The sequence below is a fragment of the Lissotriton vulgaris genome, chromosome 2_1 (assembly GCF_964263255.1).
Source record: "Lissotriton vulgaris chromosome 2_1, aLisVul1.2, whole genome shotgun sequence".
Classification (NCBI taxonomy): Eukaryota; Metazoa; Chordata; class Amphibia; order Caudata; family Salamandridae; genus Lissotriton; species Lissotriton vulgaris.
In genome coordinates, this window is record NC_141687.1 from 1,823,252,448 (window position 1) to 1,823,274,544 (window position 22,097).

The 22,097-nt window shown below is 43.8% G+C and overlaps 1 protein-coding gene across 2 annotated transcripts in view; it reads right to left on the reverse strand.

Annotated features, from left to right (window-relative positions):
- Positions 1-22,097, reverse strand: part of SPG11 (SPG11 vesicle trafficking associated, spatacsin) — a 639,585-nt gene that overhangs the window by 330,279 nt on the left and 287,209 nt on the right. For both annotated transcript variants that reach the window (XM_086957913.1, XM_086957912.1), the window contains exons 19-20: positions 21,339-21,484; positions 19,415-19,579 (exon numbers count right to left, since the gene is read on the reverse strand). In XM_086957913.1, the coding sequence (XP_086814039.1) occupies positions 19,415-19,579; positions 21,339-21,484 (311 nt within the window). The remainder of the gene's footprint in view (positions 1-19,414; positions 19,580-21,338; positions 21,485-22,097) is intronic.

The window sequence follows — 22,097 nt, forward strand, 5'->3', positions numbered from 1 at the left end:
CTGCCAGGAAGATACCAGCTCTAATTGTATGGCAGACCTCTGAGTATACTGCGGAACACTCCCTTCCTTGGCATAAGGGACATGAAATTGGAACACCAAGTGAGGTAGAGCGGTCCCACTTTTATACACCAAAATCAGACGAGATTTTTATTCTGTCTGCATATTAAGAATCGATTGAGGGTGGTTCTCTTATCAAGTGACCTTTCCAGGAGGGTCTCCAAACACAGACTTTGTATACGATGATGTTTCTCACAGCAGGTCAGTCTCCAGCATGGAGCACCCACAGAGGTGTGGGGTTTCTGCAACTGGATGTCATCAGCCAACAGAAAGTGTAACCAGGGAACAAAAAAAGAATGGGCCTCATCTAAAGTTTCCCTCACACCTTGCACAACGGACTGCAGCCCAGAGCTGCCAAGTTTATGACATTTTCATATTTTCAGTTCATTTATGTGTGACACATTGGGTACACATTAAGGCGAATAAAGCAGTACAGTTCATGTAATGAGGCAAATATCTGAAAGGAACCACTCTTCAGAATGTAATAGTCGTACTGCATCTGGAGTACCGACATTTCCCCCACTGTGAACTTCTGGGCCCTGTTCTGGTGAAAGATTTTGAAAGAAGACATATGTCGAGTGCTGGTAAAGGACTTAAAAAAAAACAAAAAAAAACTGGCGGAGCAGCAGTCTGTGACTGTCTTCTGCAAAGGATCCTGCCAATTGTGGATGTGGGCTAGTGACCATGGAGATTTAATGGCTTGTTGCTTTTGTGTTGAGAGTGCCATGAGCTACTAACACTTTCAAAACCAGGGACATTTTGGGTTATTGTTCTGCCTCTTGCAGTGGGACGGCCAAGGGTTGATTTAGAGGAGGGTGGTAACTGAAAATCATGTTTCTGTAGAAGTGCTAAAACCAGAGAGAAAGGTTTGTCTATGGTCAAAGAAATGTCACTGGAGGTTTTCCGCCAGATTTCGCAATACTTCCAAGAATGTGAATATTCTTCATTATAGCCCATCTTGAAATCAGGCCCCATAGACTGCTGGCTCATATGCTATCTGATATAGTGCATAGTCACATTGTCCACAATACTGCAGACCTAGAAAGCCTGACACACTTCCCCCTCAACTCTCTATCCTCTCTGCCACTTAGTTTTTTTCCTCTCTTTTTTTGTTGCCTCCCTCCACTCCATTTTGATTTCCAACCCTTCTTTCTTTTATCTCTCACCCTTTCTCAAATACGACCTCCCCATCTCATTCTATCTTTCCTCTCATAACAAACTCCCTCTTGCTGTGACTTCCTTTCTCCTCATCTCTGTTTCACTGGATCTCCTTTCATCCCTCTTCTATCTTTCCTATTCTTTCCCTCCTACTTTTCTCTTGTCATCCTTCTTTTTGTGCTTGTCCACCCATCTCCACATCTTCTTTTGTCCCTTTCACAGCTCCTTTTGTATCTCTTCACTCCAGTCTCAACTCTTTGTCCCTAACTCATGCTCAAAAATGGATTGACCCTTAACAAACCAGGGATACTAATTAAGACTGCATATATAATGGTAAACAGGCATGTAAACTGACAGGGTCACAGAAATGCTGACATTTCCTAGTAAAATACCAGTTTACGGTTTGCATGAGACATCGTTATGAACAATGTCATTCTTATTAGCAACAACAACCTTGTTTATGTTTTCAGGAAACCCAATAAAATATTTAAATACAGAGGAAATCTTTTATTCCTCATGATGTAATCTAGTTCTAGGTCCGACACTGACTGTGTAGGTGTGTCACCATTCCAATGAACCTGAATTCGGTCCCTGCCTGCTGCAGCACAGGGAAATTTACAAAACCAAAATTAAGTTCCTTATTTTTAACTCACATTCAAAGGACTCACTTCATTCATGTATGTGGCAAGCACTGGGTGCCCCCAGGAGCTGCTTCAATCTCAGACTCGCTCACCGCGACTGAAACAGGCCAGCATATGCTAATTTGTAGACCACAAGTGTTGTCCCCAGGAGCTGCTTGAGTCTCAGACTTTCTCACCACCCATGCAACAGGCCGGCCTACGGTAGTGGGAAGACCATGAGGGCTGTTTCCAGGGGCTGTCTGAGTCTCAGACTCTCTCACCACCCATGCAACAGGCCGGCCTACGGTAGTGGGAAGACCATGAGGGCTGTTTCCAGGGGCTGTCTGAGTCTCAGACTCTCACCACCCATGCAACGCCTGCCTACGGTGGTGGAAAGACCATGAGGGTGGAAAGAATAATCCGAAATAAAGAATGCCCACCTCATGCATGATGCCCGAATAACCATCAGGACACTGACACCTGAAGGAGAAAGGATGACCAGGACGACAGCTGGCTGCTCTATAACCCCTCAGTTCACTTCCTGGCACAGCAAAAAGAATCAGAGAGCTGACGCTTTCTGGAACAAATCAACCTCAACCGAAAGGCACCAGAAGGTGCCGGATCCATATTAGCTGGGCCTAGCACTAGCTGTTGTTTATGTTTTAAGCGATGCCGTCCTCCTAATTACGTGACCATAGCAATATGTTTAGACCCTGCTGGCAGTAAATTGCCTGCGGATGTCAGCAACTTAGAGCAACCTTAGACGTAGTACGCTGGCTGCTGTTTAATTGTGTTTCCACAGGTCTCATTTCACATTGACACGAGGCCAGAAGAGATGTAATGCATGATTATTGCACTTTAGTGCGGTAATGCGGACATCAGCACTAAAATACGATAATCTAACCCCTGATGCCTGGTACTTGGTAGGGTAAGTAAGTATGTAATCATTTTATTTGTACGTGGTTAATTAAAACCTTTACAAAACAATTTAGAACATTGATAAAATTTAGCTTAAAATTTGTTTGATACAACTTTCTAAAACTTAAAAAAACAAAAACATTTTTTTTACCTAATATCAATTTATGGCCATCATTATTTTTAAAAGTTCATTGCTGCGGGACACTGTGTCAATGACTTTCAGTCCGTTTTTTTTTTTTAATTAATCCGCGGGGAGCGTGCTCTTCTGTCTTTTTGCCACCAGTTCAAACAATTTGGTAACCCGACAATTTAATTTTGTTTTGCTGGGGTTGAAGCACAGTTTGACCGCCTGCCTACATGTTCCAACACCATATCGTTTGAACGATAGACGCAGTAAATCGTACCTCAGGACCTTTAGTTAGGAGCGGATACAGATTACATGGATGATATCTTCCTTGCCAGCTTTGCAGAAGCGACAGTATTGCAGAGAGTTCTTTCTTTCCCAGGGTGGGAGATGGGGGGGCAACTGGAATTACACATAGGCGTAGTTTTAAAAACTTTTCCTTTGTCTTTAGATTCATACCAATGTTAAAATACTCTCGAGGCTGCAGTACTGTATAATCACTGGGTGTAATCTAGCCATGGGCTCTTTTGGATAATGTCTTCTTGTCCTCAATTGAGGAAATGATACGTACTGATTTTTTCGGGATTTTTTTTAAAAGTCAAAAGATCAGTAGAGATGTCCCAAAGGTCCGACAGTCCCAAGATTTGGAGTGAATTAGATAAGTAGTCTCTGGCAGAGGATTTTTGTTGGCGAAGCAGCTCCTCCCATAAATTTGAGTTTAAAGAACTAAACTTCGGCACTCCGAATCTTGTGCCAGGTTGTAATGTACATGCCACGTCTTTCCAATGTTTGTTTTAACAGACCGAATACTAGCCGTATTTGAGCTGGAGAAACGTATCTTGGCAGTTTGAAGATTGCCCTATATGAATTTGCTATCACTATGTCCAATAACACTGTATCCTTTTCTTGAAGGGGTTCGGTCCTATATGTAAGAGTCGGTTGTTGCTTTGCTCGCAAGACCTGGAGCAGCGGATTAAGTGTTAAGTCAGGGAGCTTGGCCTTTAGAGATTTTATTGTCAAACAGGTCACGGTTTCCTTCCCTCGCAAGGATTCCAGTTGGGGCGTGAACGTGTTCTTTTGGTCCAAGACTACTCCCAGATATTTATAGGTGGTTACCAAGTCCAGCCTCTGTCCGTTTAGATGCCAGATGGGTTTCCTTTTTTTCCGATGATTCACTGCCATAACTTTAGTTTTGGCAAAATTTATTTGCAATCGGTTCCTTTCCGAGAAGGTGTGAGTAACATTCAAAAGATGTTGAAAGGCCGATCGGAGTTCGACTGATTAAAACCAGGTCGTCTGCGTACAACAGATTGGACAGTGTGGTTTTCCCAAGTTTTGGTGAGTGGTAGGGGCAGTTGTCAAGTTCTCCTGACAGGTCCGCAAGGAAAAGGTTAAATAAAAATGGTGCTAGAACACATCCCTGTTTTAGCCCTTTTGTTGTTGGAATCTGCTTGGAGAGGTGTGTTCCTGCTCCTAATTTAACCCTAATCCAGGTGTTTATGTGCAGTAGTATCAGTTGATCTAAGAGTCGTTTTGGTATACCCCAGTTTGCCAGTTTCCGCCAAAGTATATTCCGGTCAACGTGATCGAAGGCGCCAGTATAATCAATGAAACACAGGTAAAGGGGAGTTATGGTTTCATTTGATGCATCCATCAAAAGGGTCAAGGCCATGATGTTTGTAACGGTCCATTGACCTTGGCAGAAGTCTGTTTGATTAATAGGAAGGATGGATTTGTCGGACGCCCATGTTCTTAACTCCTCCAGTATAGCTCCTGCAAAATACTTGGCCTCCACGTCTATGAGGGAAATAAGTCGGTAGTGATTTGGAAGTTTCCTACTGCCCTGTTTGATTTTTGGGACTCCGGTAATGTGAGTGTCCTTTATATTTTTGAAAACCGGGGTTAATGCTACGGACCAAAATTCGGCGTCTGATTTATACATCATTGGTGGGATACCATTTGGACCCGGGGCGCCTGTCGGTCTGCCCCTAGCTATTTTTCTCTTGATTTCCGCTGATTTGTGAAAGGAGTGGTCAATCTCAGCTGAGGTAGGAAAACTTGAATCTAGCCATAAATCGCCTACAGAGCAAGGTTGCTCGGTTCCTCCTGGGTCTGATGCTTGAAAAGTTGCCGTTATGCAGTCATTTCTTGTTTTTTCTCTGCAGACTACTTTATTGGGCCCTGTTTTCCTTCCTTCTTCAAGATACTCCCTGTTGTCAGCAGATGAGTTGTTGAAATGCTTGAAGAGGTAATTTATTCATGCTTTCTCCTTTATGTTGGAATTTAAGCCAAGATGGTCTGGATTCTTTAATCTTTTGATCATATGCCAAAACCTTGAGCTGTTATTCCGTTTAGCTTCATAGAGGAGTTTAACCCAACATTCTTCATTTTTCTGCTTCTTGTTTTCCCATTTCATCCTTTTTAGCAGTTGTTTTGCTTCCAGTAAAACTTTTTGTAAATCTTGGATTAATGGGTCTTTCCTCATCTGCCTCAAAGTTCGGTTTATTGTCTGCTTTTAGATTTTGATTTCTGGAGTGGGTTGCATTTTGGCCGGTGTTCTCGTTTGATGCATTAATCTGTTTGAAGTACCTTTCAATAAATTCTCATCGACTGCCAAGATTACATTTTGCTATCCTTCTACCGGTTTACTCTTACTTTTTTCTGAAAGCATATAAAGAGTTTTTACCTTTTGACATATAATATTGATGTTGCTGAGGTTGCATCGAAGCCGCTTAAGATTTGGGGCCACTTCGATATTAATGCCTATAAATGGTTCGATATTATGAGGTGAGTTAGCTTTTATTGTTACTTCTTGAGGCAGGTGGTCACTGTTTTCGCTGGTCCCAATCTTGAATGCAGATACAATACCAAGCATATTTAGGGATGTAAATGTATAATCCAAGTAAGAGGATTGCTGTTTTGAGTGGAACGTTGTGGTTGGTGGGTAGTCCCCCGGAAATCGCCCATTCAAGGCTCTTAAGTTAAGATGTTCTAACTGCCGTAATAGATCTTTTGAGCAGTTTGTAGCTTTCTTAATGATTGAGGAGCCCTGTCTTGGCATTTCCCATGCAGCGTTGAGTTCTTGGTCAAGAGCGTCACCTTCTCCGGAACCAAAAAGATACATATTAAGGTCACCTGCTAGAATTATATAGTCAGAATTCTCTTCATCCAATATCTTTTTTATGGCTTCAATCAATTCTTTGGCAGCTTTCCGTTTACGTTTCGGATGGATGTAAGCATTAATTACTATGACTTTTTGACACTGGCTGTTTAGCCTGAGCGCAATCTTTACCGCCTGCATTACGCTTGGAGGTGTTATATGGGATGCTATTGCTGAGATCTCACCTGTTGTTGCTATGGAGGCCATAATCATTAGCCCCCCTGATCGGCGACCAAAATCGGAACACTCTTTTGCCGGGATGCAGCAAGATGTGTATCCTTGGAGGTCAAAGGCCTTTTCCTCCTAGGTCTCTTGCAGCAGTAGCAAATCAAATGCGTTTAGGTATTGCAGGAACTCTGTGTCCTCACTTTTGCTAGCTAGACCACTGATGTTCCAAATACATATCTTAATTTGTCTGGAGTTGTTCAAGACTTGATTGAGATTACTCTCCCTTTGTCAGTTTGTATGATCTGCTGTATAAATGGTGCGCTGAATTTGCCTCCAATTTTGTGAGGCAGGTGACCAGGTATGACATACGTCCCTTGAGTCTCCTGCTGATAGAAAGGTCTTTGTGTCTTGGGGATGTACTCTTGGTGAGGTGCTCCTTGCTCCCTTTAGAACTGTGGTACTTAGTAGGGCTTTTAGTCCCACCCTTCACCCCTACCATCTACCACATGGAAGTCTTCAGAAGGTCTAATCAGCAACTCCTTAGCAAGCAAAAGGCCTGATCAAATTTTTAACAGAACCTTGTCTTCACTCGCCTCACTTCAATGTTTAAGTCTCCTTTCTTCTTCAGGAATATCATCAATACACATCCACTGTACGTAAAAAAACAACCTCACCTGCATCTTGTGCAAAGGCCATGTCTGCGGTAACTAAAGATGTTCCCACAAGTCTTCATTACTTTTGGTCATTCCCACACATCATGCATTTACCACACAGGCTACACACACTAACAAGTACAACATGCACTTGTAATGTTAGAGCTGTTGGGTAAGGGCAGAGAAGCAGAGGTTTACATTAGTGGACCAGTACGGCTCAACTCCAGTGACACAGACACAAAATGTGTGGTCACAAATAACGATTCGCAAAACATGGTAGACTGTTATCACTGCTCCATGTATTAAACCTATGATAGGGACTGCAGTACAATATCTCTCATTGAGGGCACACTTGGTGCACCTCTCTAGGTCACAGGAGAGGTCCAGGACCTCATATAGTCATTGACTGACATAGGCCTCTACACACAGCACACAGTCTTAGGTTAGATTGATGCTAGGGTCAAATAAAAAAATCAGGATGCAGTTGGGTGCTAAGAGTAAAGAAACAAGCCTGTATACGATTGAAGGGCATTCTCTTTCCAACTGATGCCCTTCCCCAATCACACTGCGCAGATCTTTACTCTACTATTGGAGAAGTCCCCTTGTCAGATCAGCAACACCGAAGGTAAAGTCCATATGCATTCTCATGAATCATTGTGACCTTGTGCTCAACCAGGAAACCTAGACCTTGCAATGAAAATTCCTAGCTCAGCAATTTGGGATTAATATCCTTCATTTCCATTAACCACCTGAATGGATGGTGATCTGTCTGTACCACAAACTTAGTTCCACACAGATATGGCTTGAACCTGCTCAAAGCACACACTATGGCTAAGCATGCCATATCAATGGCTACACAGTTCTGTCCTATGGGAATGCTCTCCACCCTAGTGAAATAGTTGACCCAGCACTGCTCCAACACCTCTATATGAGGAAGATGTCTGTACTATGAAGGGTTAACTGTAGTCAGGGGCATTTGGTTCAACTGCTTTTAAAGCGCCATATTCAGGTCTTCAAAGGCACACTGACACTCCTCGGTCCATATTACGTCCTTGGACTATTTCTTCAATGTGAAATCTGTCAATGGAGCAAAGCTCTGAAGATGTGTGGAAACCACCAATACTTTCATGAACATCCAAGGGAGCCTAGTAAGGTCAAAGGGGAACATTGCCAATTAGAAATGCTCCTAGCCTACCTTGAATTGCTAGTAGCATCCATGGGACTTCAGGACGGGTACATGAAAGGGGCTACAGAACATGGTACATGGAAGTGGCTATCCTGCAGGTCCAAAGTCACCAACCAGCCGCTTGGATTCAAGGCACATAGAACCTGGGCCAACATGAGCATCTTGAATGTATCCTTCCTTAAAAAGGCATTCAGAGGGTAGAGATTTAAAATAAAAGATTCTGTCCATCTACTGCATGAGAACATTGCAGGAGTAACAGCCAGTCCCTATTTCCAGAGCCAGAACCCTCTCAATGATTCCACTGGCCAAAAGAGCCTGCACTTCTTGAAGCTAGATGGACAACTGCTCCTCTGAAAGACACTCTGATATGGGGGGAAGGTTCAGAAAGTCAAAAAGGAAAGGTTGGGCATAGCCTCATTAAACTAACTGAAGGACCCACAACCTTTAGATGGTACATTTTGCTACCCTTGGAGGAAATGTCAGCTCCTGCCTCCTACAGGGTGATCATGTGCCATTAAGGGCAAACTAAAGTGCCTTGGAGGCTGACGCTGCAGGGTGTGGTACTAGGATGTTCCCTGCCCCTGAAGGTCTGGATAGTGTCTGCTAGATCCCCGATCTCATATGGGCTGAGATCCCTGTTGAATAGGCTGTGAACCTTAGCGCTGCCAGTATAACATACCCCTAGAGTAGCCTCAAACATGGCAAAATTGTTGAGGGACTTGTCGTGCTGGAGTGGAAAAGAAGTGGCCCAGCTTTCTTTGAAGTGTTCCAATGCTAAGTTTGCCTTCTCCACAAACTGGCGAGATCTGTTTAATGGTAATTCCATCCAAAAGGTCTGCACATCACCAGATAGGCCCGTAGATCTAATTCAAGAATGACATCAAAGAACCACACCATTGCCAACAGCTCTGCCCAAATAGTCGGTAGTGTCCAGTCCAGAAAGGATGATATATTTAGCCATATATGATCATTCTAGATAGTTTGAGACAGGTTGGACTGAATTCTTGAGGCACTGACGGCAAGATCTCACCAGCCATGTAGCAAAGAGCTGGCAATGACTTTTCGTAGTGCTAGGCTGGCTTTGAAAAACATCAGTTTCTATAATGCTTTGATTCTTTTCAACACTCTGTCTGAGGGAGTCATATAAAATGAATTCGGGATTACCCTGCTGCTTGAAGCCTGAACCACCAGACATTCTGGTATAGGGTGCTGTGTTGAGATGTAAGCGTAACCAGGCAACAGCATATGGCACCTAGCAGCCTGCCTGTTATCTGGTGGCTAGAAGAAGACTTAGACCAGGTGCCCAATAAAGTGTCAGTCAGGGCTTATTTGAATGGCAGTAAAGGCTCAGAGGAAGTCTGTTCAGGTTGCAAAACGCCTGCTAACACATTAGTCAAAACCATGAAGACTTCTGGTCAAAACTATGTCAGCTGTGTTGACCAGAGCACAGGCTTTATCATAATCTCAGGAAGAGGCTAGGAGCATCCCAGATATGCTTAGCTCAGGTCAAGGTAGTAGGTGGTAGATGGCTGTAATGTCCATTGCCCCTGCCCCATACAGTGTGTGGGATAAGACTACTAAAGCAGACCATTTGTTAGAGACTGGGTAACAGCCAGAGCTGCTGAGTGACCTACCTGAAAGGAATTCCGCAAGGCAAAAGTTAAGTGCTCTACGCTTGTGTACCTTCAGAAGGCAGCCTAGGAACAGGCCAGCAAGGGAGTGGTTGGATTGCATGACATTGAGTGGAAGGAGGGACTGCTCCACATATAGCCAGTACACTTTGAACCAGGTGCTAGCAAAAAGCTATTCAATCCACTCAGGCACATGACGTTTCTGTTGCTAATGGTACATGAAGTGCCCTTAGCAGGACACTTGGGAACTAGAAAGACCTAGTCTCTTGTATTGGCCATGGATGTGCAGGGACACAAAGAAGATCTGTAGAAACAGTCGTGCTTGCCAAGTGAGAGGCAATTTAGGAGATAAGACCAAGAAACTAATAGTGACTCTGCTAATTGTAACTGTTAAGTTTAGGCTGTTGGAAATAGGAATTGTTATCCTATTTGACTCCCATTCAAGATTAGGTGACAAGTATGTGTTGGTTGTTGTGGACCATGTCATCAAGTATCCAGAGTCAGTACCTGGGAGGGGCACGCCTGCAAAGGTTTTAACTAGGGATCTTTTCTTGGGTTTTGATTTCCAAAGACTGGGATTTCTGACTCGGCAGCCAACTTCATCTCCTTGCACATGAGAGAGATGTGGGAGGATCCTACCACTTCTCCACAGCATACCACCCACAAGCCATTAGGTAGGTGAAAAGAGTTGATAAAACCCTTAAGAGCAAACTGAAATCTCTGCCGGAGAACCTCAAAAGAATGTCAGACTTCTCCTGTCAAGTGTCTTGTTCACTGACCAGTAATTTTCACAATGAATAGAGTGGGTTTCAGTGCCTCTGAACTTCTATTTGAGCGCCAAGTGCACCTGACCCTCTCACCTTGATCAAAAGACGTGTGGGAAAGAACATCTGAGACACCTCAGAAGTAAGTGGTGATTGTGTAATGAGCCTCAGGAAGTTGATGGTTAAATACATGAGCCAGTAGAAGAAAAACCTTCAAGCAAGCCAAGGGCTGATGAAGGAGTAGGATGACCAGAAATAGAAGCTCACTGGGTGCCAGGAGGACTAAAAGGCATTGGTGCTGAAGTCCTTTTTACCAACAGCCTTGAAGAATAAGCAGTGTAGGCCATACAAATAGTGTAGAAGGCTGCTTAGGTGAACTCTTTGGTGGACATGCCTCAAGGTAGCCCAGGAAGGTGTTCCATATGAACCTGCTTAAGCCTTATCCCGGGAAGATTACACAGTGAATATCTTGCCTATGGCAGAGGAATGTTAATGACGATAGTGAGGTTCTGCCTAACATGCTGAATAGGGAAATGAAGGAAAGATCTGTGTAAGGGGTACAGCTTGCCTCTGTGTTGACCCTTTAGTACCGAAAGGGTGTGTAAAGAGGCGCTGGCACAATATTCCCAACCTTTTTTGTTGATCCCAGGATCGACATCTGTATGTGTTCATGACGTTGATATCAGAGATAGTCTGTCAGTAAAAATACATATTGTATGTCTGACCGAGTCCAGGAGTGCATTATAGGAGATGTAGCCAAGATGTTGAACCTGCGAGTGATTGAGAGATTACTTAGTCCTCAGACCAGCCTAGGAGTGTTGGTGCCCAAGCAAGGTTCCACAGGCTTGTGGTTCTGTGTGGACTAAAGGGACCCCAACGAAGTCAATAAGACAAATGCACATCTGAACCCCCAGAGCTGATGACCCTTTAGACTGGCTGGGTGCTGCAAAAACCTGAGCACCTTAGATTTGATAAGCTGCTACTGACAAACTGCATTAGTGCCAAGAAAAAGACTGCATTCTCTTATGGATATGTCTAATTGCAGATTCCTCGCCTATAGAATATCCCCAGGCACTAGAGTGGATCTGGAAGATTTAAGCAACATTGCTCCTGTGTGTCATTGGGCTCAGTAATAACATAATTCCAACCCAAAAGTGAAGATGGAGCCACTTGTAGGTGCCCCCTCTGTGCATTGACATCATTTCTTTTTCTTCTACACGCTCGTATATGGATCTGGAGCTTGCTCCTAACATTTTTACCCTCAGTTGGTGACTTTTTTTTCCTTAAAATTCTGTGTTTATCCAGTGTGCAGGGGAACAACGTTCCCTCCTAAAACTACAGAGATTAAGCCTTGTGGGAATTGGTAAAAAGTAATGTCTGTGACAAACCCTCACGAGGGGTGCCTCAGGTGTTTAGGTTCAGGACACCACTCCAAGTCCTGCGAGGAGTGTGCCCTTATAAATCCAAATGCAATCACGGAACACAAAGCGAAGATGTACTTCATCAAACACAGAAAGAAGTTTCAACAGTGCCACTCCCCCTGAACGTAGAGAATGTGGGACCTTTCCCACACCTCAGGCCATTCCTGTGACAAGTCTTTGTTGCTCTCTAAGTCTTCAGGTAAGTCAAAGTCAAAACGGAAGCACCAGAAGGCCACGCAGGATTCTTACCAGTCCTGCCACTCTCAGCCTGGAAATTTTTGAGGACGTCAGGGTGTCTTAGTCTTGCTTCTTGTCCCCGGCCGAACGGCTAGTTCTGCAACTGATCCTTATGTACCCCGAGACTTCTGGAGCCACTGGTGAAGTTGCAACAGATTGATACCTTTAAGGACACCATTTTGAAAATCTTGCGCATCTTAGGGCACCTAACTTCTGTGGTGGCCTCTGGTTGGGTCACTGCAGGTTCGCCCTCAACACCATCTATGTCTCCTGAAGCAAGTTTCCATTCTGGCACTAAAATCCACACTCTTTCCACTGATATTGACGCCGGCTCCAATGCTTCTGGGGCAGGAGGTCAATCCTGTCCTACCATTCCTATCTCACTCCAAGCCAAATTCATCTCGGCCCAACCGTGATCATGTCCCAAAGCCATCTCGATGCACCTGGTCCCAGTCCAATCTGACTCAGACAAGACCATACCTTTACCTCAGAGCCTCACCCCAGTCCTCCAACACTTTTCATTCTGACAGGTCAGAGGCAGCCAGCCTTTGAAGATGACAATGGAGATGATGGGGATTATTTTACCCCACACTATGATGATGACAATCTGTACATGAATCTGCAGAGGGCCATTGGGTTGGACACTTTCCCACACACTACTGCCATCAATAGGAGAGAGTATTTTATTTAGCTGTGTTGAGGAAAGGGGCAACCAACCTTTTAGAATTATAGCACTCAACTTGTGCCTTGTGGAATTCCTTCACAGACTCCAACAATTGGTCTGCTTCAGGATTTCATACTTCGCATCGTCAGGAGCAGGGGCGATGGACATTACGGTCATCTACCACCTACTACCTTGTCCTGAGCTAAGCAAATCTGAGATGCTCCTAGAGTCTTCCTGGGACTAAAATAAAAAAGCGATTGTTCAGGCCAGCCCCCCTGCCGATCTCCCCCACCCCTACTTCCCCCCCAGCAACAGGGATATTCTACATCAGAGGGTGCTTCTGTGAGCTATTTAAACTGTGTTTAGTGGGGCCTGTGCACTTTGTTTTTTGGCCAGCAGGATGAGTAAAGTTGTATTCAAACAGTATTGTTAGATTTCAAGTTAGTGAGGCCCTTATCTGCTGAAGTCCAAAGTGTGGATTGAGCCGGTCTGTCTCCTAGGAGATTCTGAACAGGAAAAGCAGCTTCCAACTCCCTGGCCAGCAAACCTTGTCTGAGGTCGCTGGGACCTTATATGGTCTGCTAGTGGTTTGTACATGTGTACACTGATTGGTGGTTGTATCTGGAGTTTCTATTGGATTTGGGTTAATGTCCTCATCGGTTGGGTATTTGAGGGTTCTTATTGGTTTCTGGGTCTGTGATTCAATCAATGTAAGGTTGGGACTAGGGCACTATGTTAGTGGTTGTTGGGAGTAGGGCGGGGCTAGGGCTAGGGTTAGACCTTTAATTGGAAGTAGCTATTTAGGGCTTCTGGTATGATTGGTTGCTGGACTAGTTGTGGGACTAAGGGTAGGGTTAGGCTTTCTATTGGAAGTAGGGACTAGGGCTACCTGTACCATTGGCTGCTTGGACTTGGGTTGGGACTACTGGTAGGGCTATGACCTTTATTGGACGTAGAGATCAGGGTTTTTGAAACTGATTGGGTGCTTTGACTAGGGCTAAGATTGGATGGAAGGTCTCCTATTGGTTCTATATTTTAGGGCTAGTGTTGTGATAGGATAGTGTTAGGGCTAGGGTTCCAATTAGCTGAAAGGGTCACCTGATTACTAGGGCTATAATAGGCCAGGCTTAGGGCGTCTCAGCCCGGGCGTCGAGGACAAGGGCGGAGAGGACAAGGGCAGTTGCCTGTTTGAGCCTATTAAGGGCGGAGAGGACAAGGGCAGCTGCCTGTTTGAGCCTGTTCGAGACTGACCAGGGCCAGGGCCGGAAATGCTGCCCTTTGTGTGGTATGTTGCTTATATTTTTTGTGTGTGTTTAAGGCGGAAGGTGTATGAGTCAGGGGAGGTGGTGGAGCATGTGGGTCATGTAGTAATGTTCTAAATTGTCCAATGGATGAGAGGCGGTTAGAAGAGAGGTGCTGTATTTGCGTTTGGTTTGGTGGAACAGTGAAAGTTTGCATTGGAGTTTGATCCTTTGTGTGGTTTAAAAGGTGGGTATATGTATGTATTTTGTGATGGTAAGTATTATGAGGTGTTGTGCTCTGAAGAGTTTGTTGTGCTGGTGTGTGTCATATGTTTTGCTTCTGAGGTGTAGTCAAAATGGGTGCTGATGTATATGTTTCATGCACTGGATTTGGGTGTGTAGTATTGTGTGTGAGAGGAGGTTGTGACGTAGAGGGGGTGGTGATGTGTTTATGAGTAGAGTGTATGTTGTGTGTAGGAGGGAATGAAGTAGAGGTGAGAGTGTTTATCTTAGACTGGTTTGTTGCAAGAGTTACAAAGTGTGGTGGTATGCAGTGTTTGTGTTGTGTGTTAGTGTGAGAGGAGGGTGTTTGTTAGACAACTGATGGAAGGATCATTATATGTTTGTTAGTGATAAAAGGTGGTTTGTTAGGTGTAATTACAGCAGGGAGAGTATGTCTGAATGGGATGTAGTTATGAATGGTGTTGATTGGCGTTGTGTTAGTGATGAGTGTATTGGGTAAGTGGTATAGGATAGAGTTGTGTACTGTTTGTGGGTGATGGTAGATATGTGTGGTAGTTGGAATAGTAGGGTGTGTAGATGTGGTTTGGTTGAGTTTGTGGTGCATGCTGGTACATTAAACTGTGCATAGTGTTGTGTGTGGTGTACATTTGGTGTGAGTATGTTGCTCTGTTTGTGGATGTGGATGGTGTGGGCTGGCAATTGCTAAATGAGAAACCTTTCTAAACTCCTCCCCTCCAAAACTCCTTTTTACTCATCCAAAAGCCTCTTCCTACTGCTAAGACAAAAATGCTTCACTCTTTTATCCCTCCACTATCCTTTTCATTCAAAATTAACAGACTAACATGTTCACTTCTCAAATTCCATATTCAACTATACTAATATACTGCCCAAATAACTGAGTAACATATCTACTACTCAAATTACTTCATATTTATACTACACTAATTTTCAACACTAATCCTTTATGGGTTCCGGAGTGGCGTGCTACTCGCCAGAAAAGAGCTTCAACACCCATCAGGGGTAACAAGTGCTATATGAATGCAAATCTTTCTTCCCCTTATATCCCTCTGCTATCCTTCTCACTCAAGTAACAGACTAATAAATGACTTCATATTTCACCATATTAATTCACCACTAATCCTTTATAGGCTTCCTGTATAGCGCGCGTCAACAAGCGATAAATAAATACAAACCTTTGTCCTCCTCTATCCTTCTGCTATCATTCCAAATCCAGATAACTGACTAACCTATCCACTACTTAAAATGTACTTGCGTGTTTCACTATACTAATTCAACACTAATCCTCTATAGGTCAGGGAGTAGCGTGCTACTCGCCGAAAAAGCGTTTTGACGCCTCGTCAGGGGTAGTAAGCGCTATATAAATGCAATTACTATACAATACAAAACGCCTCAGGCAGACTCATCCTAGACCTCTGGAAACGGACCAGCACCACTTCCCACCTCAGAAGTCTCCACTGGCTCCCTGTTCAGATGAGATGCCAGTTCAAGCTACTGACTCACATCTACAAGGCCCTCCCAACACCAGACCCTCCTACATCACCCATCACCTGACCTTCCACCAGCCGGCCAGCCAACTCTGATCCACTTTACTTCCCCTTCACACACGTTCCCCGCATCCGGCAGAGCCGCAGCGGAGATAGTTCTTTCTCCAACCTCGCCGCCAAGTCCTGGAACGAACTTCCTCTCCACCTCCAAACCTCCTCCTCCTCATTTGCAGACTTTAGGAAGGGAATCAAGACTCTTTGACTAAAGTTCTACATCCGCCAGCACCTGGATCCCCCGCAGGGGTGAAAAACTGTGAAATACAAATTCTGATTAATTGATTGATTGATTCCCCAGTGGCTATCACATTTGTGCTATTAGCACCTGGGAGAATCTCCTCTGGGTTGATATACTTCCTGTCAACCAGAGAGATATCTGTAAGGGGAAAGAAGGTTACTTCCACTGACACTAGCCTCCTAAAAGAACCCATTGCATTTGTGCTTCAAAGCATCTGATTCCCTTTCCCAAAAGTCTAGGGGATCTAGGTTAAAAGCAACAGGTACTCTGGGTTCCCTTTTTCCACAGTCTACATACTTGCTATCATAGGTGTAACTGGCATGAATACTTCTTTAAAGACCACACTGTTGATTTGTGGTTTTGGATTCAGATGATAGTCCACTAAAATGCCTAAGATTTTTGCTACCCCTGAAGGGAGAGTGGGACCTGTGAGGATCCTTCAAATAGAATAGGTTCTGGGAGTCATCAGAATAGTTAAAGATTTGACATCCTCTTCTAACTGGCTCCTTGATCAAGGGTTGCAGATGTATGTTGAACAAGTGGAATGAGAGGGCTGAGACTCCACAGTCAGCATTTACTTTGCCCGCTTTAATAGGGGGTACCGCTTCAGATCTGTTGTCTGGGAAGGAGCCGAGGCACTTACATGTTGTTCCTATAATCCCTGCTGCTCTCACACACTGTAGGAGAAGCCCATGATCCACTGTGTCCAAAGTAGCAGATGAGTCTAACAATATTAGAGCCATAGTTTGGCCAAAGTCTGTTTCCATCCTCAAATCATCAATAACAGTCATGAGGGCTGTCTCAGTATTGTGCAGTGGTCAGAACCCAGCTTGTTGGGATATAACTATCCTCCAGTTTGAAGATGATTACATATTTCCTGTGCAACATAGATTTTCAATATTTTGGCACAAACGGGGAGCAGAAAAATTGGCATGCAGTTCTTTAGCATAGTTGGGTCGTCATCAACTTTCTTTTAACAGAGGGTCTACTACTGCCTTTTTTAAAAAACTCGGAACCACACCTGTCTGTAGGAAAGCCCTTTACCAAGTGGCTCTAATATGGTTGGAGCTAAAGGTTTTATCACTTTTGGAGGAAGAGGGTAGTTTGGGGAGCCTGATTTAGTTTTACCCAAGAGCCTTAGCATAATTTCCCAGTGGAGTGAATTCAGCTAGAGAAACATTTGCCTCCGCTGCGTCCTCTGCATCAAGCCACTCCACCACTGGGCTACCTTTTATTGATTTGTTGATCAAGCAAATCTTTTCTAGAAAGAAGTCATTGAATTAATTGCAGCAAGCTTGAGTGGCCACTACCGACTGGCAAACTCTGTCAGATGATGAAAAGTCCCTCATGATCTTAAAGATCTCTTGCTGAGGAGTCTGAGCTTCACTAATCCTAATAAATTAAAAGCACAGTTTAGCTTGGATGATCAGTTTCTTATAATTAAGCAGCGCTCCCTTAAACATTTCTTTATGTGCCAACTCATAAGTATTTTGCCATTTCCGTTCGAGTTGTCCCCGTTCTAATTTAGCCCTTCTGAGCTTCAAGGGAGCCAAGGTGATGCGTGCCTGTTCTTTATGCTGAGTTTATTAACATAGGTATCTGTGTCAGCCCAGACCTATTTGCTCCATTCTCTGTCATCAGTTTAGGGTATGCTCTGTACAAAAAAAAGACTGTAATGTCACTCCATCTATAGCAACACTATAGGCAACATATAGGCGACAAAAGACAACTGACTCTCATTTTGGTTCTCTAGTAGCATTGTTTTTAGGGTGGTGGGACATGAATGTTTTTAAGTTCATGATTACAATCACTTCTAACAATTGCCACTCTATGTAATGGTATATTTCAATGTATTAAACTAAAATGAGTTGAAATAGCAACTTCATAAAGAAATGCATTGTTTGGAATTTTTAAGTGCTTTTGGTGGAGCAAAGGAATGTTAGTAACGTGGAATATAAAATGCTGTGGCGGCTTTCATGAGATGCAGCTATAAAACAATTGGTTAAAGCTGCAAGATCATGGAGATGGAAAGTGAATGGGACGCTTTAAAGATGAATGAACACAGTTTACATGAACCTCATCTTTATGTGTGGATTGATATCTTAATTACACTGTTTATGAACAAAAATCAGATGAAAGCGTGCTATTAAAGTCTTCTGCGTCCCAGGACTCTGAAAACAGTCTGCATTACCGGACGGATCAGAATAAACATCTAGCACTGTCTGGAAAACTAGACAACAGTAGAATAGGTTATATTTTTTAATTGTGTGCCACAACATAAGGGATTACATTTTGGATGTTGTGTGTGAGAACATCGTACTGTTTGCAAGTAAAATCCAAGGAAACCTTTGAAGAAACATTGATATAATGCATTTAATTTGGTACATCAATATTAGAATAGTTTAAGTCGCGCTAATCAAAACTTCCCTGGAATTTTTGAGCCAAGCATCAACAAGCCCTCGCCTTCCTTCCCCGTAGTTGTCAGCGCTGCTCCTGGTCCTAGGGACCCTGAAGGAGACAGGAACTAAACAGATGCAAAAACAAATGGTTGTAAAGCGAGCAAACTTTAAAACCATTTGTTTCGCTTTGTTTATATGTAAAGCGCCAAGAGCTGAAGCCGTTCCAGCCTTCCGGAACAAAACCGTTCCGCACAGCTGTGAAAACAGCTTCCACCCTGACAGTCCACTGGTAAAGAGCCGGGTAAAGTTGGCACAGAGAGCACGGATTCCATGCCTGGACATACCAGTTGCACAGAGGTTGTCAATTGCAACAAACATCAAGGTGACAGATGGAATGCTTGAAATAATCTCGAGTGCTGGCGAACACCAAGTACCTCATTCTAGTCCATCATGCCACTTTAGACAGAGCCCCTACTTATGTAAATCAATACTGACCCTGCTCTTCATATCCAGAACTACCAGGTGAGACCCCCTCCAGAAGAAACTACAAGCAATCCCATACAAGTTTCAGCCTATGTAGGACCCACTGTAAGGTGCAACTGGAATCCTACTGCAGAAAGCAGAAATAAGATGGGATAGGGAGAAGAGGCCTTAGTCACCCAGTCAGAGGAAAAAGGCTGTCTCAATCAAAGAACAGAGGCTTCCTCCAAGAGGGAGAAGAGACCACTAACACACACCATTGAGGTTGCAAAGGCTACCATAGTCTGGACACATAGGCCACTTCAGTAAGGAAGAAGGCAACACTTCTTTAAGTTATGGGGCAGAAGACAACTCTATGAGTCAGGGAGCAGATTACACCTCAGTGAGGATGTAGATACTGCCTCAGTCAAGGAACAGAGACCAGCTGCATCAGGACAGAGTAGCTGGTGCGACCAAGTGTGCAAAGACCCCACCAAATGTCATACAGTACCTGGATGAGATGGTAGAGCGAGATGTCGGGAGGTGCTATACTGTGAGACGTCCACTGAGGAAAGAGCGCTGCCTTAAGTTTCGGGTATGGAGTGAGAGCCACCTTCAGAAGCTGAGGATCCACCGTCTCTAGAGAGGCCTCATGTGGCTCCTGCACACCAACAATCTGAAGACAGAAGAAAGAAGTGAAGATTTCATGGAAAAATAGGCGAGAGGGATTGTAGTAATAAAACCTTTAAAGAGGAACAGCAGTATGGTCTGGGGATAGGGATAGCAGAGTAGAACATGGATATAGTTACAAAAGCATTAGCGGCCTAAGGAGAGGTACAGCAGTAGAACCTGTAGATAGACAACTGTGGAGAGAATAGAAATTGCAGTATGGATGAGCAAATACCTATAGTGGGGAGAGGGACACCAGTGAGGCCTAAAAATGAGATAAAATTGGGCGGAAAGGAGGAGAACAGCAGCATTGGGGAGAGGGATGAAAGCGGGCCTGCACAGAGGGACAACAATCTGGCCTTCAATGTGAGATCACTGCAGGGATGTCGAGGGAGAGGGCCAGCAGGAGTGAAGTATGGACTGAGGGACACCATAAACAGAGTTGGGGACAAGGAAACAAACACTACAGATCCAATTATGATTTCCAATAAGTCTAGTAATTAGAATTTCCCTCTAGAAATCTCCAGGCAAAAATGTAGCCACAAATGTGGATATACTGTGGGAGGGGGGGGAATCAGATGTATCAAAGTTGATTCCCCTGGAAATAACCCATTTCTTAGTAAACCCTTACAGTCAAGTTGTAAGTGCAATCTTCTTCTGATCCTCCCCCAACCTACTGTACCATTCCGTAAGGGTAATTTCAGCAGCTTGGATTTCCAGTCCCATCAAAGGGCATAAGACAATGTTTGTTCTTCCCATGGACTTTAATGGTTGCCTGAACTATTATATTATGGGCATGCAATTCTAATGCACAATTGTGCATTTGTTCATTCTGATCATGCTTGGAAGACACCTGTATTGTAATGTATTTAAATTGCATTTCTTTTAGTTTATCTTTGTCTGTGATCTATATGTGTCTAATTCTACAAGGTTGATTACTGCTCTCCTTTATAAGAAGTCGATAAAATCCTAATTGAATTTCTATGGGATAACACCACTGGAAGTCCTGCCTTGCAGTACAGAAAAATTATATTGAACATATGGGGATGGCGCTTCTCTGAAAGAGTAGCTTGAAAAGAAATGGACATCAGCAACACAGCTTGAGGCAGAGTAGTTCTGGGGCCCTGCACTTGATTGTCACAGACTATTTAGCTGAAGGTAGATAGTAACAGACGAAGTGCACATACAAGACTAGGAAATATCGGATGTCTTTCTAGATGAGAATGGGATACCAGATTTAACCTTAACTGTAAACTTGGATTTGATTTCTGATGCCAGGATCTGAGGTTATCTTCTCTTACAGACCTGCAGAACAAATTTTAAAAGCACATTGAAAACGTTCCAGGGCAAAACTCGTATCAGCTGTCCTTATGGTTTCGTCAATGTCTAAAAATAAATTAAATATGCGGGAAGTTATTGAAGCACTGCAGTTACATACATTATAAGAGAAGGGCATACCTTCAACTCAACTATTTAATTTGAATAGGAGTGACATTTGTAGTGGACCTCTGCAAGACAGTGACACAAAGTGTGACTTGGGGAAGAGTAAACATGGCAGCAAAGCTCGGGTAGTCAGTACCTGCACGATTGGGGTTCTTCAGGGAGCAAAGAGGGCACCATAGCTATGGGAAATACGGCGGTCAGCAGTGGGGATGCTGGGAGAATAACAGGAAAGTGTAGTGAACAAGGGGAAGGATGAGCATCTTGTTCAACTTTGTTCAAAAGTGGGTGAGTGATAAAAACTGCTATCGTTCACAGGATATTACCTGATCAATGCCACCAGATGTGTACATTGCAGTGGCCAAAGCAAGGAGTGTGTGCCCCTCCAGGAGCATGCTGCTTAAACTCGCCTTATCGCTGGGGATCAGTATCTGGGCATTCGCCAGCGCAGCTGTGAAAATCTTCCCCAAATCTGCAAAGATACTCAAAGATTAAACAACTTCAGTAAAACAATATATCAAAAAGGGACAGAGTAAGGGATAGCGAAGCCACAGTGTGACAAATGAAGGGTTGGAGAAGGAGAGGCAAAATTAAAAAGAGAGACAGGGCTTTAGAGAAGGAGAAGCTTGCAAAAAGTCCTCATGCAGTTAGACTTGCGAGTATGCTCAGGCCATCCTTCTTCAACTGCAGGTACCTTTGACCCCGTTAACATTAAGCTGATGTTAGGGCTCAGTTAAGTTAGCCTGCTCGATAAGGAATCTAAATCTATGGGGAAAGAGTGGCAGCTCTAATGAGCTATCCTTTTTTCCCTGTAGAACAGAGGCTATACTTGAGTAAGAAAGGGTGAAAAAACAAAGCATGACACTATGAAAGATGAAGTGATGAGACAACTTGAATGAACAGCAGCCCAGCACTGTAAACATGTCAAAACCTGCAATAACTGCCAATGGGTCTCTTCTGAGACCTGCATGTACAGAACAGAGTGCAAATGAATGTGCAACATGAGGGGAAGACAATCAATTGCCTTCCCTTTTATATCTTCTTATTGGCTGAATGCTTCATGGTGGAGTGTTCACTGGAGCCGA